The 13,040-nt window shown below is 37.5% G+C and overlaps 1 protein-coding gene across 5 annotated transcripts in view; it reads right to left on the reverse strand.

The window, feature by feature from the left end:
• Nucleotides 1-10,484: 10,484 nt before the first annotated feature.
• Nucleotides 10,485-13,040, reverse strand: part of SLC20A2 (solute carrier family 20 member 2) — an 88,586-nt gene continuing 86,030 nt past the window's right edge. For all 5 annotated transcript variants that reach the window (XM_087713244.1, XM_087713242.1, XM_014066267.2 and 2 more), the window contains exon 11: nucleotides 10,485-12,483. In XM_087713244.1, coding sequence (XP_087569370.1) covers nucleotides 12,319-12,483 — 165 coding nt within the window. In that variant the 3' untranslated portion in view covers nucleotides 10,485-12,318. The remainder of the gene's footprint in view (nucleotides 12,484-13,040) is intronic.

A 13,040-nucleotide genomic window follows, 5' to 3' on the forward strand; every position in this document is an offset into this window, starting at 1 on the left:
TACTCTGTAGACTTTCCTGGGTTTCAAGATACATGGCAACAAAAATGAAAACAAAAAATGGACCTTTTTAGACCCAAATGACAAGAGAGATTGGGGATATCATTTTAATTTGCCAAATCAGGGTTCAGCAGATCCAAGAACCAATATGTTTCCAAATATTACTGAATAATAACATAAACATGGCTATTCTTCAAGAAATGCACATAGAAAATGAAGAACAGCAACTCAGAAGAATTTCAGAAGCTTTCCAAGTACAGTAGTAACATATGAAATGGTAGAACTAGCAAAATCAGTACTTCCATAATGTTCCAATATGATTCATAATATGTTTGAATACTTCTGAATTTTACAAAGCTCTATGATGGTTAACAAACAAATTTTGAATACAGAATTGTGGGAAGCCCCTTCCCCAAAGAATGAAATACTTTGAGGAATATTTTAAAAGGCAAAAAGATAGCAATAGTACTTCTATATCACTTCACAGGGCTTTACAGCACTCTGAGCAGTTTACAATGTCAGCACATTGCCTCCCAACAATCTGAATACTCATTTTACCGACCTCAAAAGGATGGAAGGCTGAGTCAATCAAGATCGAACTGCAGGCTGTGGGCAGAGTTTGCTTGCAATACTGCATTCTAACCATTATGTCACCATGCTCTTTCCTACAACTTCCAAACTCCTAGGAAAAATCCAGTATGTATGAGAGCCAACATCAGCTAAATAATTGCCAAATGTGATTTCATATTGTTATGTATAATAATCATAATTCTTTACCCCCACCCCTCCCACTAGTTTCAAAGTTGCAATGTATCATGAAGGGAGAGCCGCAGGCCTCGCAAGCTCCATTTCCGTTTGCAGAGGGTTGCAGCAAGCCGTCGCACCCAAAAACAGAACACAGGAGCCCATTTTCGCTGGCAGAGCTTTCGGTTCACCACAAGCGTCCTGACATGAGTGATGTGGAGCTGGCCATGCCCACCCTGGCCACATCCACCCTGGCCATTCTCACCTCCAAGGTCAAACACAACCCTGATGCGGCCCTCAATGAAATTGAGTTTGACACCCTGGTTTAGATCTAAAGTGGTACAAGTAACATGTTAAAATATTATATACAAAGCATTTTAAAAGGGCAAGGCATGTTTTGGAGTGCTTCAAAGACAGCCTCAACTGGCTATACTTCTATGTATCTTCATAGTCATAGGGTAGATAGAGATCATATCCAAGCACTGGTAGCTAGGGACAGATTTTGAAGCAACCATGTGTCAGCCCTTTAAGGTCGATGAGTTTAGGAAACCAGTGACAAGCAAGTCAGTGCTACTTTTACTGTAAAATATAGTATAGCAATAACATCTAGCAAATAGGTACGCACTTTCCCCTTTCCTCCCCCCTCCCTTTTTCTTTGTGTGAAACCAAGTCATGCAGACACACATGCATGAGTTCAGATGAAATAACAACTACAGAGAGGAATTGCATGTTTATGTGCAGATCTCAAATCAAAATGGGATCAACATAGTATTGCAGACTAATATTTGAGGAAAACTGTTCACCACAAAGTTTTACATCTTTGCTTTACCAAAGTCAAGAATACTTGCCTTTTAGCTGTATTACTTGATCGTATTTTTTTCATGTCCAGATTTCAGATGGTGAAGATTGTGTCACCAAGTTACCTCGTGCCCTCCTGGTATGCAAAGAACTCAGCCTGTATTGGTTTACATTGACATTTAACAACACAAAAGACCACCCGGTGTAAGCCCTCACCAGGCAGAAAGCATGCAAGGATTATCTCCATTGCTTGCTAAGGAAATTGCTTCAACCGAGTCTTCCAATGGAAACCCTTGTTTCTTCCTCTAGAGATGTTGATATCACAACAAATACAGGCCAATGCTTCCTTTGCCTAGAGGCAACGTAGTCTCTTCTCCAGTTATTACCATACTCAGCAACAGTGCACACCACATAACACCGATCCTCCGTGAGCTGCACTGGCTACCTGTCGATCTCCGGGTGCACTTCAAGGTCCTACTCACCACCTATAAAGCGCTCCATGGTAGTGGATCTGGCTATTTGAGAGACCGCCTTCTGCCAATTACCTCCCTGCGTCCCATCAGATCGCATAGAGTTGGCCTCCTCCGTATTCCATCCGCCAGTCAGTGCCGACTGGCGACTACTCGGAGGAGAGCCTTCTCTGTTGCGGCTCCGACACTATGGAACAATCTCCCCATGGAGATTCGTACCCTCACCACCATCCAGGCCTTCCGCACAGCCCTCAAGAACTGGCTAGCCCGTCAGGCCTGGGGATAAGTTTATTTTTGCCCCTCCCGAATGCTGAGTGAATGTTGAGTCTTACTGTTTAATTTACTTTTGTGCACATTTCTTTTTGTATTGTCCTACACTCCCTTTCCTTTTTGATTGTAAGCCGCCCTGAGTCCCCTCAGGGAAAAGGGCGGCCTATAAATGTCTAATAAATAAATAAAATAAAAATAATAAATAAATGTACAATAAAAGTCTGTAAAGGCGTGTTTTTAAATTCTCAGAAGCCATCAGTGGGAAATGAACTATGACCATATAAGGAGTGGAATGACAGATGAGGGGTATTTATCTCTAAGGAAAAAAAAGCATTGGAGAAAGACTTGAAAAAAGCAAAATCCCTAACATAAAGCTGGGCGCTAGTGGACTGCTGCCTAAGAAGCTGGAAAGAATGCAGAGTCCTTAGCTGTGGGTTACTTTCAGCAGAGTGTGTGGGAGAACAAAGGGGATTGTGCTGTGCTGCTTCTCTGTGTTCAAGCACAATTCTGGAGTTTCACCAGTTCGATGATGACCCATCAAAACAAATGTCTCCCTGAATGATTTTATTCATAAGGGCAGAAGGAGTTCCTAAAAAGTGAGAGTGAAAGGTCACCAGCCTACGTGTTCTCCATATGAAGACTGTCTTAGTTTTGAATGCTGGTCTTAGTGAGCCAGCACGGGGAGCAGTTTATGGTTGTTTTAATTAACTAATTGAGGAATTGATTCTGGTCCTCCTTCTGGTGTGTAATTTGCTACATTCAGGGAGCAGGACTGGGTGTAAGAAAACATTTTAAAATTATAATATGGGCACTTACACTCATATCCTACTGGCAGTGATGAGTCTATTAAAAGTGACCTTGACACAGATATAAAACTGTTATCTACAAAAAAGAGGCTCCCTGTTTTTTAAAGTCCTGTCAAACAAGAGAACATTTGAAGGTGGCTGCCTGATTCATTGGAATGCAGGCAATTCTTGAGTTATGACAATAATGCCCATTATAGCCGAAAGCAGGGGTGGGCTTCAAAAATTTCAGCAATGGGTTCTATGTCCAGTTGTTGGGTGGGCATGACCATGTTGGCCTCCTGTACCACGGTGAGGGGCATTTTCACCTTCTCCAAGTTCTGGAGGCTTTCCTTGAGCCTTTGAGAGGTCAAAACTGCTTCCCCCAGACACCAGAGGCCGGAAACAAGTTTGGTTTTTTGGGGACTTCTGGTAGGCCCGTTTCCCCCTCCTCCCCAAGCCTCTGCGTAGACCCTGCACTTACCTCACATCCAAAACGGGCCGCGTGGGGACTCCTGGGAGAGGCTGGGCGGGTTGGGAAGGGTGGGGCAGGCAGGGCCAGCCAGAGATAGAATTTGAAGGTTCTCCGAGCTGGTTATAATGTTAGCTACAGGTTCTCCCAAACCCAGGAGAAGCCATAGCAGCCCACCTCTGGTCAAAAGTCAGGAGAGCATATAGTAAACTACCTCACTTAATGAACTCCGATCCCTGCTCTCCCCAATGTACTTATTAAATGAATGCACAGGTGACTAAGTATAATATGGAGTGCCCCATATTATATTGCAGGCAGAAGACCATCTCCTTCCAGTCTCCCAAGGCTCCCTCCCACTCCCTGAAATATCCCAAACTCTGCTGCATATCCCTTGAGGGTCCCTCCAGCTTCTTGGTCCTCCTCCTCTATCTCCCACCTCCATTCACTGATCCCCCCATATACCTTTGAAGAGCTCCAGAGCCCAGAAGGTTGGGGTACAGAAGGAGGACATGCTGTTCCATTGCCAGGACAGGTGGCAGAATTCAACAAGTTGCCATCTTTTTATGAGATGCTAACTAAGCTCCTGGTTTTCCTTTTTTTCACTACTTGCTTTTTTTTTTACCACTAGCAATGAGAAATTCTCATAGTTTTTCTTCCCTATATAGTTTCTATCTTTCCCTCCCCCAGCATTAGCAATCATAGGCTAAACGTTAATTCTGGGGGAAGGAAAGAAAAACCCTCTTGGCTTCCCTTTCCTTGCTAGCCTTAGCATTGGGGTGTGGATCAGGAATTGCACAGGGGAGATGCTACACAGGTTGGAAAGAGTGCTTGGCTGAGTGCAAGTGATCCATGTAGGGAGGGCAAGGGGCACAGAATAGGTGGCTGGTATGGATCAAGAAATGTGTGTGAGGGGGCTTGAGGATGTGTAAGAGGTGCTGTGTTGATCAGGAGGATTATGTGGGGTTATATGTCTGGCCAGTGCTTGGGAGTATGTGACTGGTGCTGCACAGGTCAGGTACATTGTGTGTGTATCTGTGTGGATGGATGGCATGGGCCAGGAAGAGTGCATGGAGGTATACAAGAAGCCAAGTGGGTCAGGGAAGGCACAGAGTTGGTGAGAGTGTCTGGGGATGTGCAAGAAATGTCCTGTGAGTCAGGGAAGGCATTCACAAGGCGGCACAAATTGGGGGACGATACAGGGGGAGGGGGAGAATAGCATGAATCAGAAAATATATGTTAGTATTGATTACTTTTCTATTCCCAGCCCTTTCCTTCCTTTCCTCCCACTTTTCTTCCCTTTCCAGCTGGCATATAAGTGGCAAATGCTGGGTGAGGGGAGGAACAAGGAATTGCAAGATTGGTGGGAAATTGTCATGGAACGTTGAAAATGAAGCTCACATGACATAGCAGCAGCACAGCAGCAACCAGTAGTATTAAAGCAGTCACAACTTTCCAAAATATTATTCACTCATGACTCATGAATCTGGATTTGGTCAGAATCTCAGTTAAATATTTGAAATACTTTTGTAACAAAAATGATTTCTCTATGATGTAGTATTTTGCTCAGTTAAAAATCATGACATGAGTGTTTTAGAGGTATATAGTTCACAATAAAGTGCACAGATTAAAATAGTTTGCTTGAACTTTACACATGTGGAGCTGGTCACTTGTGCCTTACAATGATATAGTCATTAAGCACATCATCATGTGATCATGCTACTTAGTGACAGCAATCCCAGTTATCATAAGTAAAACAGTCACATGGATCATTAAATAAGGATGTGTGAATTTTGAGTTCCTGCTGGTTTCCCCATTGCTTCTACTTGTAAGAAGCTGAAAGGGAATCTCACAAATCATGATTAGAGGACTGCAGTTTGCTGATATTGTAATTGCAAGTTGGGCATTAAGCACCCAGATCACAATTATGTGACTTCAGGGATCATGCAGTCCCCCTTACTCAATGCCACTGTATCTAAACAATAACTGAACAAATGGCTGTAACCTGAGGATTACTGGCAGTTAGGGTTAAGTACCCTAAGGTTTGAGCCAAATTCCTTGCTATTTTTAAAGTGTTCAGTTTGTATCTGGATATTCTACTTTGCTTTGTTTTCTCTTCAGAGAAAATTAGCCCTTCACTTCCAACATGTTTGCGCGTAAACATATTATACCCTACAGTATGTTCATAAATCATTTGTCTCTCTGTGGGACTAACATCCATTATATCCATTACAAATATTGCTCTGTATTTCATTCACAGAATCTACACAAATATGACATTAAAAATTATCCAAACTTAAATTTAGGGCATTTAAATCAATCAACATGGTGATTCCATAATCCATAAAGTTGATATAAGCAGAGAGCATGTCTGTGCTATTTAAATTCCTGGACAGTTGCTTTATTTTTAGAACAGGCATTTGATAATGTTAAGCTCTAAGTTAACTGGATCTTTGTTATTAATTTCATATGTACCAAAACGGTTCTTGTACACGTCCCATTACAGGACTACACATCATTGCAGGACTGTCAGTTTAATGACTATGGCATTATTTAGAAACATTGATTTCTCTACTATTTGAGCAGAATCTAAGCTATGTTACATAGCACTGTGTTGCTTTAAACAAGACAACTGTTCCTGTGGCTTAGAAAAGAATTTAGTGATTTCTGATTCACTCTGCAAAAGTGTGGCATATTACAGCAACAAACCAGCCTGAAATCTAAGCAAAACCCCGCCATGACTGAGATTAACTATGATTTATGTACTCTCAGTGAAACAGCTAAGGTTTTGCCAGGTGCAAAGACAGATCACATTAATCAAATCCCAAACATGGGCAAGAGGTTAAAAGTCCATTCAGGCTATAATTATCTGTTTCTGCAGCTGGACAGAAACTGAATCATACATAAGAAAACAGGTACAAATCTGTCTAAAGCAATGTTTTTCAAACTTGGCAGCTTTCAAGGTATGCGGTTTTCATCTCCCAGAATTCCTCACACATCTTAAAATTGCCAAGTTTAAAAAACAAGGATTTACAGTAATCAGTCTAACATCTTCGATCACAGATGATAACCAGATGATGCCCATGAGTGGTGATGTTAACTTTGAGAACTGAATTACACTGATTATATAGCTCACCTCATTGTAAAATAATATGTAAGGGTTTATTTCTTTAAATATGAATTGTTCTTTTTGTTCGTTTGAGAATGTTACAAAAATGTTTCCTTTTACCATGCTGTATATGAAAAGTTCAAATTGTCAGAACATTTGTATTTGTTTTGCAGTACATTTTTCATGTAATGATTAAGAAAAAAGTGTTTGCTTATAGATAACATCAACATCACATTTGAAATAGAAAAATAAAGGCTCAATTCTATTGACTTTAGGATAGAAAGCATCTTCCTAGGGAACAGAGTATAATTTTTCATTAAATTTCAAGCTCCAATATTAACTATTTTTTTTAAATGTCTGCTATAAGTTCTGCAACTTCAACTGTTTGTACACACAGTTTAAATGCATATTTCTTTCCATAATAAAGGCTTGGGTTTATATTGGTTGTTGAACTTCATGACTGCTTTTAATCAATTTGTGTTTTCTTGCCATTTCTGTACCTTCAAACACACTAGTGTTTGCTAAATAACTCTGTTTGGAAGTATTGCTTTTCCTCTTAATTTTGGAGAGGAAAACTTAGTACTGTAGTAAAGAATGTACATGACATCACTGACAGCAGTTATCTTGATAGTAAATCTATTTTGGAACTGATATAGTTTGAATCTCAGGGAGAAAGAAAGCTGCTTGAGACCTAGATGTTTGTAGGTAGAGATTGCTTCTTTAACTTATGTAAAGCAGCAAGTCAATTACAATGCATTGCAACAACCAACTAACATTACTAAATTGTTTATTCACAATACAAATTCATTCATTGCCATACGCAAATATATAGCTTTGGATTATTTCCCTCAATAAAAAAAAGTCTGGTTTTGACTCATTTAATTGGGTTACCTTTATTCTTTTTAGTACTTATATTTTAGATCATATTTATGCAGAAATATTGAAAATTCTAGAGTACACAAACTTTTCAGCACTTGATGACCAACATCTACAAGCTGAAAAGGCTATTACTAAATGAACCTTGGGTGTTGGACTTTTCAACGTAGTCAGTTCACACATTAGTTTCAGTCTATATGTACACTAATCAAGTGAGAGATGTGTAAAGTATAATCTGATATTTTAGAGTTCTTACATTGTGTCCTGTTCTTTCAGTTACCTGAATTGAAAGTACTCTTTTCCCAACACAATTTTTACTAAGTTGTTTCTAGCAAAATTTATTGAGATGAAAGGGGTCAACATACAAGGACTTCAGCAAGTGAACTCTTTTCAACTGGAAACCAATACATCTCTCTGCACATTTGGGTAGAAATTTTGTTTCTTGCTTTCACACCTATTAACATTAACTTGCCAGGATGCAATTCTCTTTACTGACAGGACATCTGCAGCTGGTTGTTTACCTTATGTTCTGTTGAACCTTTATCATTCTTAGAACTCCCTCTTTATGTCTTGCAACATCATAGAAAAATGGAATATGATCAGCCTATTTGATTTTCACTTTGCCCTCAGCTTGTGTTTAGTAAATTTCCAAGCAGATAATTGCAAAAGTTGAAAGGAAGCATTTGATTTTTATTCAAGCTATGTAGACCCAGATTCATTTGTCCTTGCCCACAAGAAATAAGTGGCAACAACTATGCTAATTCGAGAGCACTCTGTTTGGAAAAGCCTGTGTCTCTGACCTTAATGGTTCATTTTTTAAAAAAATGACTGTTTAATCTGGACTCTTTTTTAAAACTGATGGATGTTTCATTTGTAATTTTTCAATCTTGAGTGATTGAGTGATTTTTCTTTAAATGTGCATTGCCTGAACTATTTTGCATACATGGAGAAAAGCAGACAATACATATAGTTAAAATAAAACTAACAATGTTGGATAAATCACTTGCCTTGCATACTTTAAAGCAGAAAGTTGGGAAAATATTTCCACAAATAAGACGGGATCATTTGAAAAACTTAAGAGCTGAAAGCCTGGCACAGAATTAAATTTGTTAATAAACATACCTGAAGGTGAAAGGCTTCTCTTTATTTACTCAGTAAATATGCTACTAGCTGCTGAGACATGACCCATATTGCTAGGATAGTGACAATACCCATCAAGTATAAATACAAGAATAAAATTATTTCATAATTCCATGGAGGCTAAAGAGAAATACTACTGTAGTGTGATTGGATGCATTACTAATGGTACCCACTTCATAATCAGAGATCAAATTTAGAAAATAATATAATTGTCTATATTCAGTTATGTGACTGCATTTGGTGCTGGACAACTACTTGCTTTTACTGCAAGTTGTAGCATTCTGTAGTGACATGACAAGTTATAAGATTTGTGGGGAAAACTGGCCCCATAGTGAACAATGTTAACAATGACCCACTTAATGGCCTCTTGATGACCCCTTTTAATAACTATCACAACTTACAATTATAATTGAGCACTCATTTAGTCATAAATCAAGGACTACCTACATGTGATTGCTAAGAATCTATACAGACTTGAGGGCATAGAAATATAAATAAATTATTCGGTCATATCATGTTGACAAATGCCGAACACTTTTAAAATAAAAAATAAGTGGTTTCCTCATGCTTAATGAACAGATGTGTGCGCATATTTTTTAATGACCTGACAAGCTGCAACCCCATTGCATGTACAGAATGTTTCAGAAATTAGGACAAAGAAATGGGGGGGGGGGAAATGGAGATGCAAGAAAATAAAGTCTTAGCATGCACAAGGCCCCTGGTAGTTATGTGTATATAATTGGGGGGGGGTGTAATAAAATTGAGGGGGTTATGCAGACAAAAACTTCCATTTCTCCTTTATCAACAGGATATTTAGAAAGATGGAAAGGGAACACTGTTTTCCTTCACTAATGTGGGAATATCAGTTGAATTTATGCAGGTCAATTATAGATCGATAATTGTTTTAATTTATAAGGCTGAAATCAGCCAAGATTTATTTAATCCAGAATTTAAGAACAAACTCTGAAGGTGTAATAGTGTTTTTGAAAAAAATTGTAATCAATTCAGCTAAGAATCTTTATTAAACTTAAAATGCCCTGTGACTCCTGCTTTGGCAGCTTCTCATCAAAGGCACTTAGGTTAGAATTTTAAAGGGATACCCTATCATTTTGATTTCTAGTCTTTGAGGTTCAAAATAAAATGTTTTTTTTCTGAATGGATACTACTTTGCAACTGCAATAGCAAAACTTGATTAAGGTTAACAAAAGTATTTGTTAACATGCAGATGTCATTAGTAACTGGAGTCACAAATTGTACATTCAAGTTCAGAGGTTTGTGGTATCAATATTATTGAACATTTGAAAGCCTAAGCATTATAATGGCATTGCCATTGGAAAATGTGGATTTTTTTTCTCCCAAATTTTCTGAAAAGTTTTTCTTTCTTTCAAGTTTTCCTTTTCCCAAGTTTTGTTATGAAAGCAATATGCAAACATCTTAATTTTTCTTCAATCTTAGGAACACACATTTGTATTGTTATGTATGAAACATTTTTAACAGGAATGCTATTGGAAGAAGGCTTTAATAATTCCAATGGGAACTGGATCCTGGAACAAACAGTCCCGAGTGCAATAAAGAGAAGCTTCTGTTTGCACTGTACAGAGCTGGGCTTTATTTAGATTTTGTCACTTAGTATGTAAGTGAATGTGTGTGCACACCTCCATTGTTACAAAAACTGAACAAGCTTACATAGATGGAGCATAAATAAAAGGATTATAACAAATGCAAAATGAGAAAATGAGAAATGTGCTAAACAAGTGTCTTTAAATGAATTGGTATCAATCGAAAAATTTTATAGAGCAGTGAGAATAAAAAAGCCTTAATAAGTAGTCTGAAGGCAATTTATTCTTTTATTATAAATTTAGAGTGAATGACCAATGAAAAAGGATGACAATGAAGTACCAAGAAAGCTCATATATCAAAATTTTAGCAGCATTTCAACAGTTCTGGGCTTCCAACATTCTTCAAGCAAAGCTTCCTCAAATCCTTTCCAGTAAATACAACTACAGTAATAGGTTTTAAACGACAGAGCAGTCTTCTGGGAAAAAAACACAAGAGTTGTACAAACAAAGTGATTAATGCCAGAGAACTTCTCAAATGCTAATGCTTCAGAATTCCATAGCAATAAAAGGACATCAAATATTGTCTCTTAATTGCTACTTGGAAAACGCCTTATTAGATGCATAAATTAATTACATCAATTTGAAGCTTTTTTGATAGATTTATTTACTAATATATTTATTTTATAAAACACACAAGACTGGCAAACTAAGATAATTCCTCAAAAAGTAAAAACTGATTTCTTATACAACCTGTTAAATTATCTTCGTTGACATCCTGTGTTCTGATGAATTACATGCTGTGGATGTTTCCATGTCACCACTAATCTGGAGCAATACGGATGCATGCAACTATATGGTGGACTCTCCTAGTTTGGCCTGACTGCTGCATTGAGATGTTATCAAAGGACAAAATGACACTGCAGAATTTTTCACTTCACCAACTGTTAGTATCAGAACTAATCCTTCCAAATGCTTCTTGGAGCTAGTATTGATAATAAAACTCTCCACAGTGCCAGTTTTAACAGCCAAACACCTCTTACTTGAGTAATTCCCTTTTTCTTTAGATATTGAAATGTCACAACTAATGTGCACACTGCCAGTATTGTATAATTCCACTGCATAGATGAGATTTACTGGATATGATCATAGAAACAAGGCAGAATTTCAGTTTCATCTTTCTTTTCCTGAACTTGTTCATTAGATTGATGGTAATGAACCAAAATGAGAATCACATACAAGTGATGGCAAACATGTTTTAAAAGAAATTTGAACTCATCATATATAAAAGCAGAGTTGGATTTCTAAAAAAATAAATGCAGTGGTAGTAGATAACTGCAACAATATGATGCTTTCCTACTTACAGGAAATATTAATATTATCTTGGCATTGCTGGTGTTTGATGAGTAGAAAAGAATGCTAATTAAAATATTTAGGGAAGGAGAGCAATAGCAAATACACATACTGACAAACAGTATAATACTGTCAAGCTATTCCCCTTCTTTGGTACTGTCTAAACTTTCTTATCCAAAATATATAAGGGAAATGCAACATTAAAAAGCTACATTTCAAAGTATTTATAAAATCAATGTGCATACAGTATTATACACAACAATATGATATGAACCACATTTTACCAATGTACTTCGGTACTATTTTGTTTCAGTATCATTAAACTTTTTTTTTCCAAAAAGAATCTTACTCAGTATACATTTTGCTTCATCATATATTATTAGGTTGACAAATGTCCCAGCTTCTTAATGGGTTTTAAAAATCACCACTAAATGATACATTATATACAGGTTTCACTAGAGATTAAGTTCTAGGCAATTATTTTCATCTCACTTATAACTTAAGGTAGTATTATCAACTACAAGCATGTAGGTATATGGGTGCGTGTCTATATACACACACAGACACACACACAGACACACTGTACAGAAGAAATGGCACCAAAGATACTCATAGTATGTACAGTAGATGTTAGATACTGAGGATAAATGACTTGCAGACTATCTCTTACTGTATGGTTGATCAGGGAGTTCTGCATTCTGAGGATGAGACTTAAAAGAGATACTCCCTTTTTTCTGGAAAGAACAGTGAAGTATCAGACATATGGTAATATTCCATACATTAAGATTGCCATAATGCCAGCACTGAATAAGCCAGCTAGAGGAACAGTCACAAACCAAGCTAGAAAGATATTGCGGAAGAGATGCCAGTCAACAGCCTTCTTGGATCGTATCCAACCAACAGCTACCACAGAACCAACCTTGGAAATTTGAGAAGAAAGTTAGAATTAAATATATCTTAATATGTTGATAGATAGATAGATAGATAGATAGATAGATAGATAGATAGATAGATAGATAGATATGACTGTGGGTCAATAAATTTTGCTTGTTTAAATTGTCAGGAATTCTTTATTGATTACTATCATCACATTAGCTTGTGAGTTACATAGCACACACCAGCGATTTGTGGAAAGGGATGGGTTAGTAACCACCAAGTATGTCTAATGTGTGATGCAATAAAAAAGTGTTCACTTTAATAAGTTACATTTTAATGGTAAGTATAAATGACATCCCAACCCTTCACTTTCTCAAGATAGAAAAGTTAATGTTCTGTGACCATTAAACAACCATATTTATGGACCCCAGTTTATAAATAAATGCCAGTCAGCTGATGCCCAAAGTTAAAAAGCTCAAAAAAAAGTTGACATTTTAATTTCTTATTCATTTTTACATGGAGCAAGTTCAATAAATTCTTTCCAATGATTGACAACAGCATAATCCACTTAATGTATCTTAAAAGCTAGTCAAATGACCA

Source organism: Thamnophis sirtalis, unplaced genomic scaffold, assembly GCF_051295495.1.
Source record: "Thamnophis sirtalis isolate CommonGarterSnake01/CBP01778 unplaced genomic scaffold, rThaSir2_p1.2 scaffold_4, whole genome shotgun sequence".
NCBI classification, from domain to species: Eukaryota; Metazoa; Chordata; class Lepidosauria; order Squamata; family Natricidae; genus Thamnophis; species Thamnophis sirtalis.